This window comes from Psilocybe cubensis, chromosome 10 (assembly GCF_017499595.1).
Source record: "Psilocybe cubensis strain MGC-MH-2018 chromosome 10, whole genome shotgun sequence".
Classification (NCBI taxonomy): domain Eukaryota; kingdom Fungi; phylum Basidiomycota; class Agaricomycetes; order Agaricales; family Agrocybaceae; genus Psilocybe; species Psilocybe cubensis.
The window spans coordinates 192019-216726 of record NC_063008.1 but is presented as its reverse complement, the minus strand read 5'-3'; the positions used below and the strand labels follow the sequence as shown (position 1 = coordinate 216726).

Sequence of the window (24708 nt, the reverse complement as noted above, 5' to 3'; positions counted from 1 at the left end):
TCATATACACACACATACACCCATTCATTTGCAATGGCAGCCCCGCGCCATCCAACGACGCAATACCTCGCTGGGTCCTTCGTTCTCTCTGCTGGAAGCGTCCTCTTCCGGCGCAGAGCATCCACCAACACGCTTGAGATCTGCATACTGCACCAGCTCACCCGTGACGAGTGGCTCCTCCCCAAAGGCCGTAAAGACCGTGGTGAAACAATAGAGCAAGCCGCCGTGCGCGAGACGTACGAGGAGACGGGGTACGTCTGTGCGTTGTGGCCGCAGCGCATGCCAACGCGCGCGACGGTGCCAGGTGTCAGCAATGTGCATGTGGTCGAGATTGCAGGTGGATTGGTGGAGCCTATTGCTGTGACCGTGCGCGATTTGGGCAGCTCGAATTCGAAAATTATATTTTGGTATATTACGGTTGTTGAGGAGGGTGTGGAAAAGGTGGAGGGATCGCAGATGGAGAATGAGAATTTTGAGTCGGTGTTTGTGGATGTGGAGGATGCGGTGGAGAGACTCACTTTTCAGGTTGATAGGGAAGTTGTGAATCTGGCAATAGACATTGTGGTTGGAGGGAGAATTGTAGAGAGTACGTCTTCTGGGACTTTAAATGCAGTATAGATAACGGAGAATGAGAACACTTTAAGTAGGTGGTACAACATCGACGACTCGGAAGTCGTTGGCAAACATGAGCAACGCCCCCCCCCCCCCCCCCCCCCCCCCCTATTTTACCCCTATTTCACCTTCCATCTACTACTTACAAGATCGGGTATTCAGCTGTTAATTTTTGGCATATAATGCAAGGATATAAACTGAACCTGGAATAATACTGCCATTTCCTAGCCTACCGTTCAATTTTGCTGAAATAACACAAAGCATTACGCTGATAACAGTAATCTAAAGAAAAACACGCATGACCCCATTGGTGCTGCCTACCGTGATACAATTGACTTGCGGAAGGAAGCTTATTATTCACAAGAAAAATGTATCCTGACTTGAACCTTGGGTAGCAAGGGGAAAGAGTGGTCCAAATCGTGATACGACATGTCAGATGTCATAGAATGGCAGATTTCATTCCGAACGTGTTTCTCCAGCGCTTCGACTCTAGGTAACATGGGTTCCTGGTCACAGAATAGTACCTCCACCACGATGTATAGCTCGATTTTCTGCAAAGAAGGGTGTTTATCGGAAAGAAAGTCCAGGCGAAGCTTTTGAAGGAGCGAAAAGTCGACAGCGGAGACAGTGTTGGCACCGTTATAGTTATAACAATCTTCCAACCAGAGAAGGATTACGAGTTCCCTGATCGACGATTTCTCGTCTCCGTGGTGTAGGCATGCGCCAATCTTCTCCATAGAGTGTTCGAAGTCACTTGAGTTTGGAAATTGCTTGATAGTCAATTGGTGGAGTCGAGGCAAAGTCCCGAGGTCAATGAGATAGCCTGTCTCAAGTTCTCCCTTCCGCAGAAAACTATTGTTAATGGTTTCGTTTAAGTAAAGCAATATAATGTAGAACATTTATACGTACCAAGTAATTGACTCAACCGTCGCTGATACCTTGTTTATAAATTGAGAGAAAGACATGGTGTCGTAGCGGTGGAAGTCCGCATCGACAGCAGTGACGATTAGCTCGCGCTCATGAATAAAATCAATCTTGTATTTTCCGGTGTCAGGAATAAAGTTGGTCCAGTTGGTCACCTGTCGAATGGATTGAAATGCGAATGACGATGTGCCTAGCTCGAACCATTGTAAACGAGGCGTGTGTTGAGAAGACAAGACGGTGGCTGGAATGCTGTTCACGTTCTCAAATCGAAGGCGCGAAATAGGCAACGACCGGCACATATCCCTAAGGAGATCCACAATCGCTACAGGAATGAGATTCCACCAAGTATCCGGCCTGGAAACAATGGAAAGGGCGTTCAGGTTGAATGCCCTATCGCGGAAGGTGGCCAGAAGAAGGCTTAGACGAGAACTTTCTGAAAGAAGGAAGGAATTGAAGTCGATCCTAATCTCGAGTTTGCGGATATGTACGACCAAATCTGATTTTTCATTGTTCATGAAATGGATTAATCTGGTCATGATATTGTTTAGATATTTGCCTGTGCTGATTGTGAGACCGGAAGTAATCAGCGACTGATGATGCTGGTCAATGATTATGGTGGAGAAAATGCGTTTCCGTGCAGCGTAGGCGAACGACTTCGAAATTTGGGTGCATGCGACAAGGAAAGGGAGATTATGGGCATGAAGGTTACCACCAAGCTCTGGCACAATGGAATCAACGATGGCATCGACAATTTCGGGAAGATGCATAAAGTCGATGGCGGACATGGGCCTGACAAGTGAGGTACTGGGTTCGTTCATAAGTTGTTGTTAAATACGTTGAACGCCGTCGGTGTCGAAAAGGGTTGTAGGCTAACCAGTGATAATGTTGGTGAAGATCAGGATTATATCGAAAGGCCCCTCCTCTCTTGGCATCCATGGGCCACCGCATGAAAGACTATGAAAGAAGTTCAAAAATCGAACTGCGGAGAAGGGTAGGAATCATCATCATGGCCAATTGGAAGTCGAGTTTAGCGAAAGTTGAGAGTCACGAAGTCGATGTTCGTACTCTTTCAAAGCGAGGTGGCGCTCAGGAACAACAAAGGCTGTCACAAAAAAATCCGTGAAAAGCCGGATCCGAGACACTGTAGCCATTAGTCAATGCAAAGTAGACGCAGTAGATGAAGAAGCTTCAAAGTTTGAAAGATTCGACACAATTCACTCTCGCAGGTTGCTCCAAGGTTGCTCGCAGCAAGCTCAGCTGCTCAAAAGATGGAAATTTGTCGGCCGTAATAACTCATTGTTTATTTCCAAGGCCTAAACCAAGCTTTGATAAGAGCAAACGAAAATTTTGCCCGTTCTGTCAACGTTCTGCAGGTACATGACATCCAACGTTCAACCTCACAATGTTTGTTCCAGAAGCAATGTGTTATTAGGGAAAGCACATCAGGGAGAATTTGAGAAAATCGTTAGATTGATGATTGAATTAATAACATAACAAATGTGAGCTAATGAATAAGACGTGGAAAATGATAACAAAACTACATAGCGGAGAAGGTAAACTTCCAAGAAACATTTTGGACAAAGCAAAAGTGGGTAGTTGCACAAGAAAGTACCACCTAGTACATTGTAACCCCTTAAACATCGAACTAAAGAAGGCAAGATCAACGCCGATTCAAACAAAGACATCAAAGGAAATAAATGACATACCACGATGTTCATCGAGCCAGGCCATGGGCTCGTCGTTCCGTTCCTCTGCACGAACACATCGGTCTCGGTCTCGTGGACGATCTCGTGGAAGCGTCTCAGTGTTCCTGCATCTCCAGCCGCGCGCCTGACGTTCTTCAAACTGAAGACGATTTTGACCGCCTCGACGATGGCCTTGCGGGCGTACGCGACACCTGGGCAACCGTGGAATCCGGTGCCGTTGATGGTGTCGTATGCAGTTGGTGGGCGGCGAGGGTTGACGTTGGTCGGGTCGGGGAAGTCGAGAGGCTGCAAAGAGTGCATGCTAAGTACGAGAAGGTCAAGATCTGTAGTGAATGTTGCTTACGTTCAGGTGGGCATTCCTGAAGCTGCCACGGAGACGATCGCCAGCCTTGACTTCCAGAGGAGGAAGTCCTGGTCCCTGGTTGATAACAGTATCAACCGTAGCCTCTCGCCAGAGACCCTCAAATTGAGGTTGCAGACCTGATTGTAAAAGAAAAAAGGGTCAATGATACAAATAAGCCTGCTACAAAAGAGGACGTACGCATGGCCTCAGAGACATATCCCAGCAGCAGCGCAGCGCTCTCCTTATCGTTCCTCTTCACAAGCTGGACGATGTGTTCCCTCTCCGCTTTCCTCTTGTCATCGAGGTAGAAGTCGATGACGTTGACAGTGGCATGGCCGTGGTTGACACTAGCTCCGACGGCGACACCGAGAAGGTTACCGAGAAGCTCGTCAAGAGGACGACCAGACGCTGCGAGACGTTGGAGGAAGGGGTACCAGGGCTTGTCGTTGGCGGGCCAGATGAAGGACACTACGGACGCGGCAACACGACCGAGAACGTTCTACAAAAAGTGAGTGAGATCGGACAGTTGCATGGTACGATTAGTTAGCTCACGGGTGCAGCAGAGGGCGCGACTTCGAGCAGGGACTTGGCGGCGAGTGCACCGACAATGGTTCCGGCTTTGAGCGACGCGTCGTGGAGGCCGAAGCTGATTTCGGTCTGGTCGAACGCCAAGAACGTGTTTGTGAACTAGGGTGGATAGGTTAACATCCATATCTGAGGTCATAAAAAAGGATGCATACGAGAGTGGAGAGCATCTCGAAGAACTCGAGCTCGGTGAAGAGTCCATGAGGGTTAGCATCAGTCTTGAGAGGAATACCAGTCTATTTATCGAGAACACAAACCTTTGTCAGCCTAAAAGTATTTATGAATAAACAAAAAAGACAAACCAAGAGATCGGCAGCAACATGGGCGACAGAGGGGTAAACGACATCCTTGACGATGTCGACGTACTTTCCCGGAACACCGTTAGTATACGACCACGCCTTCTGGTTGATCTGTGCCTTGACTTGTTGGGCGAAGAAGGCGGCATAGTCGTCGATTGACTTGGCGTCTGGCCACATGGCGTGCAGGACAATGGCGCGATCACGGTCGTGTCTGCGAGTTTACATTCAGTCAGTGAGTTTCTGCATATGTATCTACGGATGAGGATAAACGTACTGAGCTTGATCGTCGAACATGAGGATGCTGCCGTAGCCGAACTTCTCGTAGATGTTCTTGAATCGGGTAGGGTCGCTGAAGACTGTCCTGATACCGGTGAGCGTGTTGAGAACCTTGGGAACAGGAAGAATGGCTGGGTGGTCAAAGGAGTACTTGTCCTGAAGACGTTGACGAGTAAGGGAAGCTTTCATGTGGTCGGGGGTGAAGAAAGAGAATAGAGAGTAGACAGAGTTCTAAGGAATTATCGTTTAGAGATATGAATTAGGAATGTAAAAGAAATATTTACCCATGGGAAGTGGCGAGGAAGATGTCTCAACAACAGCTTGCAAACTGGGAAATGAAAGGTTAGGTGAGAACGTGAAGCATGTGCATAGGTAATTGTGCTCACTGATACCACCCATAGCACCGTTATTCATGTCGCGTTGGCAGTCGTAGAATCCCCAAGTCGTCAGGTTAATGGCTAAGGACATCATTAGGTTGACATTACCGCAAATTAACAAACCACGTACGAGTGAAGTCGCTGGTGTAGAATCTGTCACCACGAACGAGGGCGATGGCATCACCGAGCACAGCACGTGTGATGGTGTAGCCGCAGGCAAAGCGGGAACCATCGGTGAGAGGCATGGTGGATTCAGCTTGGAGACCAGTCTGCAGAGCATGTTCAATTTCAATGTGCAACAAAGGGGGGGGGGGGGGCAAATACACGTACGTAGAGCTCCAAGTTGTCGATGTGGCCGTACAATCTGCGAGCAGCGCTAGAGATCTCCGGATCGGGGTTCCACTCCTCGAAGGACTCGAATTCTAATGAACAAATTGAGCACAGAAATGAACATTTTAAAGAACAATGACGCACGTTTGAGACCCAAGAACTTTCTGAACTCGTTCATGGTGCACAGACCCCACTCTCTGGCCTGCTCAATACCCATCATTTCGACAAGACGGAGGACGGGTGGAGTACCACGACCGCGGAAAGCAGAGGCGGGGTTCTCAATTGCGGTGTGGAGAATGCTCGCGAGGTCGTCGTCTGAGTATTTGCCGTCAGGGCCACGCTTGAGGTTGGCAAATGTGCGAGTAGCTGGGTTGGGGTCAACAGCGGCGAAGGTTTGGGCGACAGTCTTCAGATCCGCGAGGGTGAGCTGGGTAGGCGTAAGCTACAGCGTCTCAGAGATCATAATGGATAGAATACCTTGTCGAAAGGCTTGTCGCCAAATACTTGACGGAAGACATCTTCTGTCCATTTCTCGTCGCGTGCGGATACAGTTGCGTGCCACTGAACAGATATGAATTTGTGTCCCCGGGTATGAAAGAGACGGGACTTACTCGGTAGAGGATGTTGAACTCAACACTGACGTGGTTCCCTTGTCCACGAGAGACTTTGAGGTCTTTAGTGTTAATAATCTGCCGACAAATTCATATTAGTCGTGCCCACAAAAGTTGGGAAAAAATTCTGACATCGAAGGCGTTCATGTTCCAGTTGCAACCTTCCGACGATCCCAAGAATCCCGCAACGTAGTCACCCATAATGGCGCTCATGAAATATCCACAGCTAAAAGGATATAAACAGATAAGAAAGTTTGTCAGAGGGGAATAAAATAGAGACGTACTTGACAAGTCTGGCGGTCTGGAAAATCTCCTCGTCCTGGATAGCAGCCTGAGCGGGGTCAGCCGGGGGTGGATCAGACCACCTCTTGCGCTCATTGATTTTGAGAATCTTTTCGGCAATGTACTGCAAAAGAAATTGTCAGATTTTTTGGACAATCGGGAAGATGCAAACTAACTCACGTTGTGGTTACGGGCAAAAAGAATCAACAAAACACTGGTAGCAGGGGGCAAGAAGCTAAGGCGAGCCTCTGAGAAAGTGTCAGGATACAACAATCCACGTCCTAGGGACTTATTGCGGACTGCATCTTGCTCTGCTTGGTCTGGCAGAAAAACAGTGAGAATGCAATTGTCTTAACAAGTTAAGTAAAAATAGTTCTTACTGCAGCCATAAACGGGACTCAGATCCAGGTAAGAGCTCGTGTTGTTGATGTAGATATTCTGAGTATCGGTACGGAAAAGGGAGTGGGTGACGATGGATGCGAAAGCAAAGATCAGACTCGACATTCCTCCGGCATGGTTGACTTGCTGCACGTGACAAATCAAACATAGACGCGTCAGTCGTATTCAGGGGTGTCTTGCAACCTAAACGCAATGATTCACGTACTCCTTTCCTCTTTAAAATTGTATCAAAGACCAAACCAGCATCAGGGAGCGAAGACCTCGGCAAGCCGGCCTTGCCTTGAACACTGCGCGCGTAAGGGGTACCGGCACGCCCAATATCAGGCGTCTGGATGTTGTTCGCGCCACCATCAGCGTGACGGTAGGAAAACGATGGGCCCAGATACGACGCAACCGGGTGTGGAACGGTGTTGTAAAGCGTATCAATGACGGAGTTGTTGAGCTTCTTGGAAAGGTCTGTGGTGGGATCAAGTCTGGCGAGCAGACCAAGACCATCCGCAAACTGGCATTACGCAGCTAAGTGGTCTTCGTACGCTAAAGCGGATGAAAATGAGAAGCTTACAGCACCCTTGCGATCATCAATGCCTTGCGGGTTTACAACGGTGTCCAAGAAAGCATCCTAGAGCTCGGTGAGTACAATACAACCTTTCATCCGCTATTTTCGGGACGTTGGCTATGACTGGGGAATACATACAATGGCTTTGGGATCAGGCTTGACTGGGCCCTTGGCCTTGAAATTCTCAACCCTCGTAATGAGGTTGGACACCAAAGAGTGACCCTGCTTCGCCTCAGTTGGGTCGGTTGATACCTCCCAGTCGTAGTACCCAGTCGGAGCAGTGGGTGGGGGACGCCTGGAGTAATGAATAGCATCTACACTGTAGGAGAGCGCGTCTGCGGCATTGATACTGGCCATACTGAACGATGTGAAAGAGGGAAGCAAGGGATGGTAAAGATAGAAAGAGGGTGCTTGGGGTGGTGCGGGGGTGAGCTATATCAAGGGTTTCTCCCTCCTATAATTAAATATCCACTCCCGACAAGCAAACCAGGGTCTGATTTCTTCCATTATGGCTGCATCGGAATCAAGAAAGAGTGAAGCACCGTGATACATAAGATTGGGCTCATCAGAAACCAGCACCCTTACGTAATCAATGGGCTTGGCGCCAAGAGCGGCCAAAATCCAGCTCGAAAAAAAAATCAAAAGTTATGTTGACGGAAAATGGTTTCAGACAAAAAGTTTAAAAAAAAAAAATTCATAAATGTGCATATACAATCCTTACTACTAGCCTTTATGCCCACAATAATAGAATTACACCTCAGAGGTCAAATTGTAGTCTCTGGAAGTCCATAATGAGTCTGAGAGGTATTACTTAGGCGTGACTTAAAGAACATTGTCAAATTTTCGAAAATCTCCCAAACTCGAGAAAACACCATTTCTGACGTGTTAGACTAAAAAAAAAGGAAAAAAATTAAAATCTTTATAACTTCTTGAGATCAAAATTTTTTTGAAAAAAAAAACCACAGATGTGTTCAAAGAAGCATAACCTACATATCTGTGGTTCAAAAATGTAGAATAGTGTGAGTGCAGAAGGGTTGAAAAGGTTCGGAGGTAAGCCAACTTTTGCTTACCTAAGGGGGTGCTGGTTCCTGATGAGCCCAATCTTAACTACGACTGATCGAACATCTCCTATTCGGTGGATCGGATATCCACGAAGCTAATCCCTGCAGGTTCACATGTCCCCTTTCATCCAAAGGAAAAGAAGTGCTGTGCAGAATATGCGGCCGTGCCGTGGAGCCAGGACCTTGATACTGGAGTTTGGGGCCCGGCCCTCCACCAGTGCTTCCACCTCCACCTCCCATACTGTAGATCCCCTGCCGTTCCGCCCGACCGACGCCCGACCCGTTGATACGCGACATGACACACGTCAGAACATCGACGGCAATTTAACAATCAATTGCAAAGAATACAAGTGGATTTACATTCCTATACAGTAGTTCACCGCTTTCGCGCCCATCTACGCATTGAAGCGTGTAACCACCATCAGCGCATCAATGCATCAATGTTCATGCCCACGTCCAGACTGTCGAATAAGGTCCCGAAGTGTCGAAATCCTACGTAGCGTAAGGTTTCGTTGGTCTGTACGACTGGCGTACTTCGCTCGCTTTCTTCTATTGTAGCTCGGCTTCCGATTACGAGTTGCAGTCTAGATAGCGAATGCGGTTCGACGCAAGTATTGCTAAACCTTCTATTCTTCTGCAATCAATGTTCTCGACCTGTTCAAGACTATCGGCTTGAGTTTATAGATGTTTGAATACATCTCGCTTTCTCCCCATTCTGTAAATCCGTAACGTACAAGATAAGTCAATGTTGAATGATGCAGACATATCATCTCCCAATTTACCGGTGCGGTACCTTATTTTGGCCCTAGTGCCTGCCAACAAGAACTCCCAAGGTAGCTTCCGCCATTCATTCAGCCTGTCCATCTTTCTTCTGGCTATTATTGATTCCTTGGGATTTCGCGGTCTCTGTTCGGTATGGTCCGTCCACCGAATGTCTTTTGGTCGAGTGTTTCTTGCTTTTCCATCCTGTTGAAGCACGAGTCAAGAATGAGGCGCTGAGGACGGCAATCAGCTTTCGCGTTGAGGCCATTTTCTACAGCCGAAGTCCTTTGTAAGTTGTAACTCAGATTTTGAAAGGCAGTAAACGGCAGCGGCGTAGTCTTGCATCCGACTTCGGCTTTTTTTAATGTTAGTCTGGATTCTGGTTTATTAATAGTGGTGCATAGTACAATATCTGGGATGCAAAGGACTTTGGGTTCAGGTTGGTTCCTTCCGCTTTATGTACATAAATTATCGTTGCTTAACCAAACGAGCGGGAGGTGTTTGACTGAAGCTGAAGATCCCTATAGCGCCATGAGCCCTTTCGAGCTGTAATTTCCTGATGATGGCTCGTGCCGCAGTGATGCGACCTTGCCAAGCGGCGCTGCCCAGTGATGCCCAGCTGCCCAGCGAAACCGGAGAGGAAATATCACCTATAACTCCGTCGACATATGGACAGAACCTCGACAATCTTGTCGCAGTCCTACCAGGGGTGCATGTCGAACGCAGAAAAACCTTGATGGTCTAGAACTGGGCGTACTGCATTCTGAACAGCGGATTCCATGGGAAACCTCGGAATGACCGTACTTTGAGCGGCGCACTAGTAGTTCTACTCTCCAATTTCGATTGGTGGTCTAAATTTCTGATAATTGTATAGGATAGACATCTATCACAGAATTCTAGCAGACCTTACCATATAAAATGACAATAAGACCTTACATGAACTGCCCTTGTTCTCAAATCGCCAGAGCGCATTTAATAGCGCGCGAGCAGGTCGCACATGGCGTTGATGACCATAGTTCCAGCTTCACTGACGACTTTGATCCTTGCTCTCATTTGCTCTCTCTCCGAGCAGTGGCTTCGACTTCCATGCACCATGTCCGCCTGCCTTTCAACACGTCAGAGCATGTACTGTAAGGAAACAATGCTACGGTGTTTACGCGTCGGGATGTTCATGAAATTACTGTGCAACTTTCAGTTAGAGCACATGTAATACGTCACATTTACTTTTATGAGCAGCAGGCTTGACTAAGGTGACAATCGATTCATAAACCGTGCTCGGTATCAGTCCACGTACCGACCTGACTGTCTTCCAACGCTGTTTCTCTCTCTGGCATGAGTTAGCGAAGCTCTTCAAGGTTCATTGAGCACCAGCTACGTGAATGTATTCTATTGCAACAAGCCAAAGTTCCTCTTTGAATTAAATATACCTCAAAACATACCCTTTCCGCGGTTTCGAGCTCACCAGCAGACAATCTATTGATTCGAATCAACCTGCTGTTCCAATTATTCCTGACGCATTATTCTATGCAGACCTCACTCCTATCTAGACTTCACCCAGTCTGTAGTCCAGCTGATAGCCATTTAGCCATTTTCCGAGACGGCATAGTAAATCTCTCACATGAGGAAGCAGACAATGCGAATAATGTGAACTTTCAGGCTCTGATGACTCTCACGGAGTCAAAATGATTACCACTGTACCTTGAGAATATGGGATTCATGTGATTGCATCGTAGTCAAAGGTGCGGCTAGTAGCTACAGCCTACTCAAGTTTATTTACGGATACAGGCCGATGTAGAATCTGTGAAAGGCTGCTCCAACTTTCCTGAGACCTTGCCTTTGAAGAGTAAAGGTAAACTCAAAGCAAGATGTTATGCTTTGGGTTTACAGTGACTATGCTACTTCTATCCACGTACTCAAGACGACAGCAATCTGCGTTAACGTACCTTTACGGCGTCGCTTATGTATTTTCTGTAAAAATAGTCACGATGGTCATTCCAGTCTACCGTCATCTTTCAGGGCTACACGCAAGACGCAAGATGAATCTGCTTGCTGTTGTTCATATAACACAGGCCATGACAATTGCCGTTCTATGTGATTTTAATCATTAGGCGTTTGCTTCGAGCCATGCCTGTACGAGATCATGTAGTCGGCTACAACCCTCGTTATGTGATCCAGGATCAATCTGGGGATTATATTCCTTGCTATGCAAGAGGCCTGTCCAAATCGATGAGACTTCAGTACTTTACAAACTGTACCAGTTAGTGGAAACTTGTACTAATGGTCGTTGCTCGAGAGAAGTATCAAAATTCAATCAGGCGGAAAGCGTCGGAATTCAAATGCGCGGCATACTTATGGAAAGCAAGAGCGTTACGCTCCCAAGACCGACGCCAAACAGCGGCCGGATCACGCGCGGATCACACGCGGCATGTTCAACAACATGGTGTTGGTCTTGGGCATATTTTTTGACAACAATTGTATCCTTTTACTGTTCAAGCTTGGGAAGGAAATCAACCTAGTGTCAATTGTGGTTGACGTTCCGGAACTTATTTAGAGTGAGGCCAACTTGAAAGATGTATATGATGGTGTGCGTCAGTACATGGAGATTGGTCCGAGAGTACAAGTATTGAACAAGTGTTGAATGAAAAGCTGGGGGTGGCGAGTGACTTTGTTAGTTTACTTTTCATCGAAAGTAAAGATGACCAATTCCCATTAACTGTTTTAGCTGGACGCTACTCACAACCATCTAAAGATTTTCACAATGGAGCGGATAATATGGATTGTTATTTGGTGTGTCTTTCTGTATTATCAACTCAACATAATTTTAACTCATTGTGGATATTTTGCACAGGCTGATTGTAGTCGCGTGTCTAGTCAAACTGGGTTTAAGCGTTCTGCCGGACTAGTATTTCACGCAGCGACAACGGGACCTATTCTAGGACATCTGTGCATGTGTACAAGTATTTAATAATTTGTACGAGGAAAGATTGGAGTAAAAATACTGAAATAACCTTGAGTTTGAATGATCCTTCCATCCCATCCATCTGCCAACTCTGCGATACGATAGATTGAGCTGGGTTATGTATAAACTTAGAAAAGAGTCCGTAATCTTGGCTGAAATTGGCCTTACCATATGAGAAACAGAACAGTGCTGAATGCAAGAACATAGGACATGAGCTTTATGACTAGAATAGCCATCGACTACTTACCCAGCTGGAAGATTATCCCAATGAGCATGATATTCGATCCATATATTTGCCGGTTAGAATAATCATTAGCAAGATTGAATAAACAGGATTACCAGCTTAGAACCAGCATTATCGTTAGACGAAGCAGCTATTTCTTCCCCAAGAGTCTGGAAAACAAGTGAAATAACATCCTATATATCCGGCAAGTTAATTATTGGTAAATTCATGAAAAATAGACCAAAAAAACCATACACTAGATGTAAAGAAGAGTGCGTCTGCACTTAAATCTTGAGCCTTATTTTTGTGAAGTGTGAAAGAGGCGGACGAGCGGATGCATTAATCCATTCGGGCTCCGTATCTCATTATGCGGAATGTGCAGTATGCGGTCAAAAATAAATGACAAAAAGGATGCAATTCTTGTCATAAACCATGCCCAAGACCAACACCATGTGTTTTGTTTGTTTGTTTGTTTGTTTACGAGATTACCAAGATAGCCCTCAACAGAGCCACCCGGTGTGTAGCAGCAGTAAGGACCCGACCCTCACCCTGTCCTACACAAGTCATCATAGGGCACGCAGTTGTGCAACGGTTGACCTGCCGTTTTACAGGCACCCGGCTCGCTGATTAGCACCCATGTGACTAGAAATTACGGGTACAGACTAGCCAATTCTGTGTATAATTACTTGTTCGCCGCTCCATCGTCCACGCCTCAGGGTTTGTGTCCCTTGTGAGATTATAGGTGCGTATTAATATTTCAATACGGCTTATACGAATTAAGTACAGTAACATAAACCCTACACAGGAACATATAAAGGAACCTCCTCGAACGCCTGAAGCACATGAAACACGAAACATGCTACTTTAGGTATTATCTCATCGTATTTCAACAGGCGCCGGACCAGATCGTATCTGTCGTCGTCGGTACCCACTGTCCATGATTCGTGTGGTATCAACTCCTCAATCTATTGAATGAGGATTATTCTTCGTAGCCTTATTGCGAGTGGACATTTTTCGCATTCCATAAGAGCGTGAGGTTCGTCTTCGACTTTCTCTTTGCAGAACCGACATAGACGCCTTTCCCTTGGGATCATTGGTCTGTTCTTGTCACTGTGGCGAAGGACTTCCACTGCTAGTGGATGCTCCCCACAGATTAACTTAGTAAGTGCCTTTCTGTGGGACGTTACTCGAACAAGATGCAAGTATGAACGAAACCTCACAACCGCCGCCAGGTCCGATGTTTTGTGTGGAGGGTTGAACATGCCGCGTGTGATCCGCGCGTGATCCTGCCGCTGTTTGGTGTCAGTCTTGGGAGCGTGACGCTCTTGCTTTCCATACATACTACGTTCCATCACCTGGTTTATTATTGCTTTGCATTGACGTTCTTTCAACTTTGCGTTGTACGAGTTTCTCGGCAACGATATGTCGAGGATGTAAGGTATTGATATAAGCCATGTAGCTATTGACAAAATGCATCTGCATGTTTTGGATTAAAATGAAATGAAGTGACAGATTGTGCATCTCTGTCGTTAATCTTCGAACACAGATACACAAAATCAGCTTAAAACATTCTGGATTGTCTTTTCGCTCACCTTCAATTGGATATACCTTGAAAATCTGTTATTCACGCCTTTCTCCCTCCACTAGATTTGGCATCAGGGCCTTCATCTCCTCCGCTAGTTTCAGGTCCTTTGTCTTCTGTCCAGTTCATGCGAGAGCCGTACCGCCCCTGGTTGGTTCCCTTGGCTGCATATGGTTGCTTCTCCCCTTCTACATGCCTGTATTCCTCTGTCTGAACCCCAGCGCGACTCCATGGCCCAGACGGTGGCTCGTGGGGCTTCTGGAAGCGATCCGAATCTGGATCCATGCGATGTACGCTATTGTCTGCAGGAGGCGTATCATCCACGTCTTTCGCGTAGCTATCCGAGGTATGTTTGTCGCTTCTCCTGGCTTGGGAAATGTGTATCGAGGCGCTTGGGGCTACCTGACGCTTGAAGGGTCCGTTCAGGACCATGCGCCCATTGGTGAGGATGGTTAAGCGCCTACGAGGGACGAAGAACATTGGTATATGTGTTTCTGAGCGCAAAAAGACGTGGATATTTGAATGATGGTTTTGGTTAGAGATGGTTACCTGCCTTGCTAAACTTGATAGAGGTGGGAGATTAAACGGTTTGCACGGACAGTGTCGAGATGCTGGCGCCGGAAGCTGATGCGGTCATGTCAACGAAACGTGATTATAATCTTATCTTATCAGCCGGAACTTTAACTGATTAGAGCTCCGACGTTTTCGAATCAAATCAATTTGCAACTACTCTTGCCCTTCCTTAAATCTTTCGCCCTTGTTCAACAAACGACCCAGTGAGCGTCCGCGTCAAAGCTCGAATTCCTTTGCGGAATGATCTGTGGTGACTTGCTTATTACTTGAATCCCTTTAACTGCAAGTCTCTTGCAGACTGTCAATTACAACAAATCAACGTCGAGCATGAATATGGATCTTCCTCTGGAGATATTGGAGGAAGTTTTGGGGCACATAGTGGAGGAAAGCGACGACATCCGGTCCATGAGCAGGAGTACCCTCAGCACTCTCTTTTCCTGTACATTAACGTCCCGCCTCTTCGCATTCGCAGCTCGCAGACAAATTTTCCATACTTTGAATATTGAGCGCAAAGGACGTAGGCTTCATCTACAAGGTCGATGGACTACAAACCGCAAGGAGGCGGAGCTGTCCCGGAGATTCTCTGCTCTTACCGATTTATTAAATGCGGAGAACACCGATTTGCCTTTGCTCATCCGCACTGTTCGCATTACTATCGACAAGGACAGATTCCTTTTACAGGAATCGTCTAATCTTCATTCCGTCTTCGAGGCCCTCATATCTCGAGGGGCTAACATACAATGTCTATATGTTGGGGTCAGTTACGACACCAATTCCCGACTTTCATGGAACGACATTCCTCGTCTAGTGGCAAGTGGCTTAGAACGTATTTCCCAATTAGAATCTTTGACTCGTCTACATATTCGCTTCATAACTGACTTGCCACCTTTGTTTGCCGTCACTCGATCTCGGTTCAGAAACCTTGAGCTGATGCGGTCTACCTTCGGGAATGTCGCCCCCAGTTCGCAAACTAAATTCCATATCAGCACATCACGGGGACAGTTACAATTTTTGGCCAGCCTCAGCAAGCTCGATTTATATCCTACAAGACTATGCTATGCTATGAATAGAGATACAAACTATGTAGCAATAGGTCTACATCTGGGAAACTCGGTGGGTATACCTCGAGTCACCACGTTTGTCACTCACATACACATTTCTTCCCATTCAAACCAAAAACGCTGGTAAAATTTTCGTTAAGCTCATGTCAGTTCTACGCTCATTAATCTTGTCTTCGAATAGGCTTTCCGCGAACGAATGGCCGAGGCTTTGCAGTGCAAGTTGGTTTCCGTCGTTTAAAATGATTACCATTAAACAATGGGCAAATTCAACGGTGCAACCAACCATTGACAGCATCGCAGTGGACTTCGCCAACTTTGTCGACATCTTGCTTAGTACCCCCGGTCAGTCCAAACTGGAGGAGATCGAACTCAGCTACGAGCTCTTCGGACAATATATCGGACCTGACACATTCGCTGGAGTTACGTTTAAATCTCTGAATGATTTGAGAATTGATTCACTGCGCCGTCAACATCCTTCATTACAAACGGCCGTATTTCGTATGGCCATTCAGCTTTCATGGGAGGTTGACCTGGACCGAAAAGCTCACGGTCGGTCGGGCTGTGACGCACTTACCCAAAGGATAGAACAGGAAATAATCTCAGGATTCTCGGAAGGTATACCTCTCGACAGGTTGTCAGGCAGTCAATCTTTACTCCCTCAAATTCATGTCGAGGTTCTAATTGTTGATTGACAACTCCGTGCCTTTTTATTAATATATATATTGACATGATTGTGTATATAACAGAACAACTGCTAGATTGGAACCCCCTGAAATGACGGAACCGCAAGATTTTGCCCTTTTGCGGCAATCTTCACAAGATACACATTTGTGCCACCCAACAAAACAAGTCGCCCATCTCCAGTGAAAGCCATGTTGGCAACCGTCCCCCCGGTGAAAAATTTCCCGAGTAGGACTCCCTCCGAAGACCAAACATTGACTCCATCTCCGCATCCTGCATATACATTTCCTGCTGCATCCAGTTCTATCCCATCAGGAATGCCGGTGTCTGCATAAGCGAACACACGTCTGTTCACAAATACTTGCGATATGGGATCGACGTCGAACTTGTATCTGTGTGCGATTTGATTTAGAAAATGTCAGTAATTAAGGTGTAGCGGATCTCACATTGTAGCTGTTTTCGTTTGGTCTGGCGAACCTAAGGAGCTGAGGGCTCCAGTATCCGTTCTGGTCCATGACATTGGTCTCAACACTGGAAAAAAGTTGTAGAGGAGACGACATACACATAGGCCACTTTTCCATCCTGGCTGAACGCAATGCCGTTGCATTTTTCAAAGTCGGTCGCAACAACTCTCACAACGCCCGTCGTCACATCGAATCTGTATACCTGATTTGGAAGCATGGGCGGCGGACGTATTTGAAGAAGGAAACCAAATCTTTTTGCACAAGTCAATACAATATTATTTCTTCTTTGAAATCACTTACGAGACGTCTGTAAAGAAGATCGCCTTTGAGGTTGGGTGTATCTTCACGTCATCCAATGAGTTGAATTGTCGTCCAAAGAAATTGTCAAGAAGTACTGTCGCGTTGAACGGTTCCTTCGCATTGACCAGTACCACAGATGGGGGAAGGGGTCCTTGTCCATTTGTCACAAATAATAGAGAAGAACCAACGGGACCCGTTCCGCCATTGATTTGATGAACAGTGTCCGGAAGGGGGATCTGTACAAGTGCGGGTTAATTGGTGATTACTACATTCGCTAGGCGGATTTACCTGGGTTGCTGGAACATTAATCGAGGTGATGTTGGTGCCGTTGATCCCTTCAAGTGCTTGTTCCACTGCGGTCATGTTGAGTTTATTGAAGACATTTTGAGTCTGGTCGAAGCCAACGAAGAATAGCTCATTCGTCTCTTTAACAAAGACAGGAGCTTCATGGGCAAAGAATTCGAGTATATCATTCGTCGAGACAATGTTGAACGTAGGATTGGGTCCAAGAATGTCGAGAAATGTGTTGTCAAAGATCTGGAAAAAGGGAGGTTCGGTTGCTGTTGGGTTGAAAAACTCAGTAAATGATGAATTCCGGAAATTGCCGGTAGCCCCTAACACGGCAAATGTCGGTGGGGAGATAAACTGCAGACAATTCAGGATCGTTAAAGGTGGATTTATGGGTAGTGGGGCGACTTACAACAGATTGGCCTCCATTGATATTGGATAGATTAACTTGAGCATTGACACTCAGACAACCTAACCATGACAAGCCAATAACTTGAACGAGGACCTGCATTTCTGTTACTCAGGAGTTCATCGATATCTTCTTTCGGGGGAAGCGTTGTTTGATAACATTTCGCCAATTATATATTGTTGAGCCAGCTTCTCATCAACAGAAGTTAAATATACACAAAAGGCTGCCCTTTTGTACGATTGCGTGGTCAACTGAGGGCGTGTGAAAGGCGGTTTGCCAAAATAACATTGGCATTCCTTCAATCCTTGTGTAGAAAAGCCACATTCTGCCTACCTGTGCTTCGTATTCTCCAAACAGCATCATTATCATCATAAGTTGTGGTTTTGGAGCCAGCGCCGTGCTATTCTCTGGCTCAACAATTCCATGAAGAGACAAAGTGTGTATCATTGGCCATCCTCACACAGATGGGGTTCACGAATCTCAGGATAAAGATAATCGAAGACTACGTTACAATCACAGTGTACTTTGCGAACATTGCCTGCATTGCGGTTTGATGTTCTCGATCGATAGTGTCGACAGCGGATGTTCTGGCAGAACTTGGAGCGCATTAATAATAGTCACTCGTTATATTTGGGTGAGCTCTTTCTCGTATTGTTATCGAAATCATACTGAATGCCAAACTTCGCAAGAAAACCTACAGTAGAACAGCTGGTTATGGTAATGCTGACAGCTTAGTACAGTTTATCTAGTGGAATGATACATGATTGATGTTGTACATTTGACTGATCTCGGAAATACATTGGCCATCTAGTGTCAGGGTGTTATGAAATTAGACTTCTTGAGGGCAAAATTTCTAAGTTATACTGAGGATTTATACCTTTTCACGACAGGATAAACGTCAATTCCTAAAATTTCACCGAAAAGTGGCAATGATTGCTGAGTAAAGTAGGCGTGCTTTGTCATGTTTTTATCCTCAGGATCAATCGTGACTCCGTTGCACTTGACCTCAAATAGTTTACCCCCTTCCTCGGATATGCATTAATAGACACACAGACGTAAAATTTAGTAACTTATATACCCCACATGCCTTGAGGTGATAACTCACTCGGCAAGCTTCAAGGAAATCACAATCATGATGGTGATTGTTACATACAAACTGATACAATACATACTGCATAAATTCTCCTTGGCTTCAATGGCTTAACTGCCAAATTGCTGAATGTGCTTAAAAAAACCCGATAACGCTATAACTTCTGCATACTATCATAATCTGTATTTATATAGGGTCTTGGTATATATACGACTCGGAGCTCAGATACAAATGCTATCTCTCGGCAGTCGTTCTCTCTTTCAATGAGTTCCAATGTTCCTTCACTCCCACTTTCCATCCAGCCCCTGGTCAATCAACTTATCCACGGCTTGCATATTATACAAGTAACAAAGTATGCCAGACGTATGTTACAGGCATCAACTCACCCTCAATATATGATCACGTAACTTTTGGCTTTCGTCTAGTCTCCTCCTTCTGCATTTTTATATTCGATTACAGTAAGTATACAATGTCATTTCAGAATGTTACCATTCATTAAAGCTTGGTAAAGTAATCACTTTTGATCAAGAAGTATGTTAGCAATGCTTATAACATGTCTGAGCATTGGTTACATAATACTTTCAAACATAGGTGTCGTTCCTGTGGGCAGAATTCCTCCACAATCCTTTAGGCGGTCTCCGTTGGAACTTGATCAAAATTCTGCTATTTTGTGTATGTTCTTATTCAGAATAATTGCCATTAATGATATTATCCTGACTCATATTTGCTCCTTAGAGTCGATACTACATGCTTGCCACCTTTACGTGAAGTTATTAAGTCATTAATTCTACTACCAATAGTTAACCACCCAACAGATTTACAGTATATGGTAAATTGTACTATATTTGACCTTGAAGCCTGACCCAAAGCCCTTTTGGCAGGGTACTTCTCGCCCAATGTTGACAATACGGTAAGCATTCTGGAAAGACAGTTACAGTTAATGTTAATTTTGGTTATTGCGCACAGTTGTACGATTCAAAACTGCATATATGCAACTATCATTTCTAACACAATAAAACCTTGCCACAATATAGTTGTAAGCCTCATAAACTCACATAAAAATTGACACAACATAATGCAATTTAAGGTGTACACTTCACTGACTGGCAAAGCTGGTCCGGGATTATATCTGTTCTCTTTACACAAGGTAGTGTTTTTGTGCATGTTTATAATATTCTATTGAGCTCATTCGACACCTTAATCTCCATACAGCCATATTGCAAGTGCGATTATATGCTCTATACTCCAAGAGCCGAAAACTTTTATGTTTTATATTGCCACTGTATATACTTTCAGCCGCTGCGGCTATGGTCATAGTGGAGAAAAGCTTCCTTAAAGGTAAGAAAAACCGCGCGCTATATAGAAATAAAATTTCAGCTAAAATTTCTTACATAGCATTGAATGATGGCGTAATTACAGCAGTGGACATACCAGGAGGGCACTTCTGCATTATCTCCAAAATTGAGAGCTTTACTTACTCGTTCTGGATACCTATTGTCATCTTTGAATGCATCCTCTGCAGTCTTGCAGTAGCAAAAGGCTATAAGAGCTTTAAGCTACGCGGGTTATATGATTCCGGAAGGGGAGAACGGATGATTGACGTTTTGGTTAAAGATTCATTTCTATATTTTGTTGCGTATGTCAATTAAACTTATGATTGTATGACATTATTAACTGACCGCGTTGTTCCCTCAGCATTGCCGTTACATACCTATCCTGTATGATAATTTGGATTTTGGACCAAGTATGTGACTTATAGGCACCTAATATCTTATACTCATTGATTCTGGAGGAATTATTTGCGGCATCCCTTGGCTTTACCGTTGCTCTATCGTCCACGTTGTCAATTAGGATGATATTTAAAGTACACGGGATTGTAACTAACAGTGATGATGCACTATGACATGGAATTCGGTAACACACAGTACAACACTGCAGAATAGTAATTGTATTTGTTTGTAGCAGTGCTCTGGAATCTTTTGTAACATAAATATTAATTTATCGATGCGATAGTTTTGTATAGTTTCCAATGTTTTGAAAAATTTGATAGTCATATCATCATTGCATTCTTTCCTGATGCTTGCCTCGCCAATAAATCGATACCACAAAATTCTTCTAATTAATTGATGTCTTTGTGCCCACTGTTTTACCATGTAGTCTATTCTACTCGTTGGCGAGTACATTAGTAATGTTAACTATCTACATTTATGTCAGACATATGAGCATCTTGTGTGAAAACTTACGACCGGCGAATGTTGAACGTTGAACGCGGAGTGTCGAAAACTGAAATAATAATGAGTTCAATCTCAGTCGTGGGAAAGCGTTACATACAATGGTGTAGGCCGGGAATTGCCGGTACGCGGGGATGTTCAGGATCGTGAACGGGCCTATAGGTATTGGGGTGAATTACAAAAGATTAAAGCTTAGACAATCTCATCAAGAACAATTAATTTACAGCTATTTTCATATCGATAGGCCCAACATCAAAATATATTCATACAGTCGGCCTTGAATTTTTGCGTAACCGAGTTACATAAGGAATGCTCCGATGTTGAGTTTATGTCAAACTATGGTACGATCTGGCAGCAAAGCGTCGACATGCCTTTCAGTTTGAGAAGGGAATGGCTTTAGGCGTGCTGATAATGTGGTGGTATCGACATTCGTTCTCATAGCTCAACTTTTTGTAAATACTCATTGACGATTTTGCGAGTTTCCGTGATTTTGCCGTCTTCAAATTTTATGTTCCGCTTAATAAAATTCGTTGTCCGTGTATGTGTAAATTTAGGGAATAGGTCTATCGATATGAAAATAGCTATAATAAAATGGTATTTGACTTTCCCTGCGTGAAATGTAGGCAATTTTCTACATATATATTTTAGGTACTCTCCGGACAAGTATTGCTCTGTATTGCTATCAGCGTAAGTGATGGTCGCTGAGCCAACAATGTATTTTTCCGGCTCAGGACCCCATTATGGAGCCTAAATGGCGTATTAAAAGAAGCAACAAATGCCAAAAGGTTTCCTGCATTGTAATTTTTTTTCAATGACTCGGACTTAGATATCGGGAACAAGGTTAATAAATAAATTGGTTCGATAGTATCAGTTTACAGTTAAAAATAAGTTATCGCTATTGCAAATTATCTTGGCCACTTCAAGGGTAAGATATCTTGATAGGGTTGGCAGCGATCTTAACATAGTACAGGTCGGCACCGCCAAGAAGCAGCAAGCGCCCATTACCGGCAAAGACCATATTGGCCACGGTTGTTCCGGTGAAGAATTTGCCGATCAGGGTACCATCGTTAGCGTAAACGTGCACGCCATCACCGGCACCCACATACAGATTCTCGGAAGCGTCGAGCTGAAGACCGTCAGGAATTCCGGTATCCGCATATGCGAACACACGCCTATTGGTGAACGCCTGGGACTCATGCTCCAAGTCATATTTGTAGCTGAACACGGGAAGAGTGAGATCAATGTGGTGTACAAGGATTTGTCATAGTCTTACATTGTAGCAGCGCGAGTGGGGTCCAATTCCGTCAGACTGACAAAAGCACCAGTATCCGACCTGCATGCCAATTGTCATTGAAAGGCATGGGAAGAAAGAAGATCAACGTACACATAGGCATGTCTTCCATCATGAGAAAAGGCAATTCCGTTGGGAGCCTGGAGGTCGGAAGCCACAGCTCGAATATCACCTGTGTCGGGGTCAAATCTATAGACATTGTTCTTCAACAAAGGTGCGGGGCGAAGTCCAACTTGATTTCCAACACTGTTACACTCATCCATCAGATAAAAAATAATGGAATAGAGCTGCGTAACATACGAAGGGTCTGTGAAAAATATTTTTCCTGAGGTAGGATGAATCTTGACATCATTGATAGAATTGAAAGGGCGGCTGAAGAAATTGTCCAAAAGGACCGTGGTGGCGTAAGGGGGGGTTGAATCAACGAGAGCCAGTGCTGGGGGTGCTAGGGGACTACCGAGTGTGACGAAAACGATTTTTCCGTTGTAAGGCCCGGTTCCACCATTAACGACTTGAAGGGAAGATGATAAGCTCAACTAAGGGTCCATGAAGATGTGCAATATTAATAGATGTAACTAGAAATAAGTGAGAGACGTTTAACTTACGCGTGTTCCAGCAACATTTAGCGGACTTGATCCTGGGGAGCCAGCTATCGCTGTCTCGATAGCAGCCAAGCTGATTTTGCTTACCACATTGTCTGTGGGGTCGAAACCAGCAAAGAAGAGCTCGTCGGTAGACGCGACGTAAACTGGCGCCTCCCGAGCATACGAAAGAACGGACGTGTCTGAAGAGACAACTCTGAAGATGGGGTTCTCGCCAATGACGTCGAGGAATCTGTCATCGAATATTTGGAAGAATGGTGCAGTTGTAGATGTTGGATTGAATAATCCAGATGCAGAGTTTTTGAAAGAACCGCTAGGCCCCAGAACGGCGTACGAGTTGAGGTCAACCACCTAAAAATATCAATCTTAGAGAGTGATACCAAAATGATGATAACATGAACTTACGACGCCTTGACTGGGTACAGTGGGTAATGCAACAGCCAGTTTCGCAATTGCGACTGCTGCAACCACAGATTTAATAAAAGAGTGGGACACAGGCATTGCTGATTTGTTACGCTTTAATGAAGGAGATTGAGTGTGTATCCTCTGAAATAAAAGGACAGTTGTTGAGGGGATGAGTTATGCCTGCGCAAAACTCAGCTATTTATTAGAATAATCGACCTCAGTGTTCTCGTCTGTACATTCCAATTAAAGAATAGGAAAGTCTTAGCAGTGGTGACCTACTAAAACACGTTGATATCGGATCTACTAAACGAGGTATCGGGTGGCCCCACATAGAATACAGATGTTTAATCATTTTATATCGCTTGCCGAAGTTAGTGATATGTGGAGAGAAAGTTTCTGTGAGCTTCATTCTTCTCCGATGTCTTTTAAGTATTGGAAGTATCTGAACCTTGCATCCCAGAACGAGAAGCAAAGTCAAAATCTAGTATTGATGCCTTTAGCTGCTTGAAGATTGACATGGAGTAAACACAGACGGATCACAAACAACCACTGATAGCCGTTTCTCAGGGTTCACCATAAACAAGTTAACATCTGTCAGTATAGGCTGAGCACTGCAATTAGGCGGAGGCAAAACATTATCCGAGGGACTCAGTCCAGGGGGCTGGATATCGAGCTACTGTGATCTTTGGAACTCAATTTCGTTGTCTAGCACACAAGAGATGTAAAGAACTCTCGGTCTTCACGGGACCTCCGATGGCTCTCGGCGAACTTGCAAACCTTACAAAATGTCCATACAGGGATATATAAAAAATCGAAATATGAAATAATACTAAGTATAAAACCGCATTCCTCGATAATATGATTATATCTTGTGGTTAACTACCCAGACCTGTGGGCTAGAGCATGATGGAGGTGAGTTTCGCACCTAGGACAGTCGAAGCGGTAGTTGTCATGGGCTCACTAAAATGTGCCTGATCTCTCTAAGATACTGTCGCTAAAAAACAAAAATGAACTTCTATCAATTCAGGCTGGTCTTTAGCACGTACGTAGTACTCCCGTCCTCTGCTTGGCCTGGGGAAGACGATTGATCCTCCCATTCGCTTATCAAAGAATCATCTTTGCCGACTCCGGGTGTAATTGGCGCTCGCGGACTTAGGGATCCCGCATTCGTACCCGCTAACGGACTTGCAGAGGAGATGCTAGATAGTAGCGCAAGAATAAGGGCGACATTGGGCAGAAAAGCACGGAAATTTTGCATTGTGCGACTTTACGGCGGTTTGTAGGCTATGGGGACTCGAGCTTGAGACACCAGTTTAGGTGGTTCTTATAGTCAAAGGCTACGAAAGCTTCGATTCATATGTTACCCACAGTAAAACTTCAATAACGACACTAGCTTCAAGCGAAATACTTCTAGCTTGTGAGTATG

General features: G+C 45.1%; 8 protein-coding genes across 8 annotated transcripts; 2 read left to right on the top strand and 6 right to left on the bottom strand.

The window, feature by feature from the left end:
* Positions 1-33: 33 nt before the first annotated feature.
* Positions 34-618, top strand: JR316_0010402 (8-oxo-(d)GTP phosphatase; the record flags this gene model as incomplete). Its single annotated transcript, XM_047896070.1, has 1 exon — positions 34-618. The coding sequence occupies one exon, from the start codon at positions 34-36 to the stop codon at positions 616-618; it is 585 nt and encodes a 194-aa protein (XP_047744115.1).
* A 347-nt stretch (positions 619-965) lies between these two features.
* On the bottom strand, positions 966-2354 carry JR316_0010401 (uncharacterized protein; the record flags this gene model as incomplete). Its single annotated transcript, XM_047896069.1, has 2 exons — positions 966-1464; positions 1522-2354. The coding sequence occupies 2 exons, from the start codon at positions 2352-2354 to the stop codon at positions 966-968; spliced, it is 1332 nt and encodes a 443-aa protein (XP_047744114.1).
* Positions 2355-3169: 815 nt separating this feature from the next.
* JR316_0010400 (Psi-producing oxygenase A) lies at positions 3170-7657 on the bottom strand (the record flags this gene model as incomplete). The annotated part of the gene is made up of 22 exons (XM_047896068.1): positions 3170-3181; positions 3243-3527; positions 3586-3722; positions 3784-4084; positions 4138-4272; positions 4326-4406; positions 4473-4680; positions 4744-4976; positions 5030-5073; positions 5132-5203; positions 5253-5391; positions 5453-5544; positions 5597-5894; positions 5930-6013; positions 6064-6141; positions 6196-6289; positions 6348-6469; positions 6526-6665; positions 6726-6870; positions 6950-7246; positions 7307-7363; positions 7439-7657. 22 exons carry the CDS (start codon positions 7655-7657, stop codon positions 3170-3172), a joined length of 3273 nt encoding a protein of 1090 aa, XP_047744113.1.
* A 6272-nt stretch (positions 7658-13929) lies between these two features.
* Positions 13930-14524, bottom strand: JR316_0010399 (uncharacterized protein; the record flags this gene model as incomplete). The annotated part of the gene is made up of 2 exons (XM_047896067.1): positions 13930-14347; positions 14487-14524. The coding sequence occupies 2 exons, from the start codon at positions 14522-14524 to the stop codon at positions 13930-13932; spliced, it is 456 nt and encodes a 151-aa protein (XP_047744112.1).
* A 269-nt stretch (positions 14525-14793) lies between these two features.
* On the top strand, positions 14794-16213 carry JR316_0010398 (uncharacterized protein; the record flags this gene model as incomplete). The annotated part of the gene is made up of 2 exons (XM_047896066.1): positions 14794-15644; positions 15703-16213. 2 exons carry the CDS (start codon positions 14794-14796, stop codon positions 16211-16213), a joined length of 1362 nt encoding a protein of 453 aa, XP_047744111.1.
* A 62-nt stretch (positions 16214-16275) lies between these two features.
* On the bottom strand, positions 16276-17765 carry JR316_0010397 (Lactonohydrolase oryL; the record flags this gene model as incomplete). Its single annotated transcript, XM_047896065.1, has 6 exons — positions 16276-16594; positions 16649-16708; positions 16765-16917; positions 16967-17202; positions 17255-17611; positions 17667-17765. The coding sequence occupies 6 exons, from the start codon at positions 17763-17765 to the stop codon at positions 16276-16278; spliced, it is 1224 nt and encodes a 407-aa protein (XP_047744110.1).
* A 4138-nt stretch (positions 17766-21903) lies between these two features.
* JR316_0010396 (Lactonohydrolase oryL) lies at positions 21904-23378 on the bottom strand (the record flags this gene model as incomplete). The annotated part of the gene is made up of 6 exons (XM_047896064.1): positions 21904-22201; positions 22258-22317; positions 22369-22521; positions 22576-22811; positions 22881-23228; positions 23283-23378. The coding sequence occupies 6 exons, from the start codon at positions 23376-23378 to the stop codon at positions 21904-21906; spliced, it is 1191 nt and encodes a 396-aa protein (XP_047744109.1).
* A 766-nt stretch (positions 23379-24144) lies between these two features.
* On the bottom strand, positions 24145-24540 carry JR316_0010395 (uncharacterized protein; the record flags this gene model as incomplete). The annotated part of the gene is made up of 3 exons (XM_047896063.1): positions 24145-24178; positions 24244-24276; positions 24329-24540. The coding sequence occupies 3 exons, from the start codon at positions 24538-24540 to the stop codon at positions 24145-24147; spliced, it is 279 nt and encodes a 92-aa protein (XP_047744108.1).
* Positions 24541-24708: the final 168 nt, after the last annotated feature.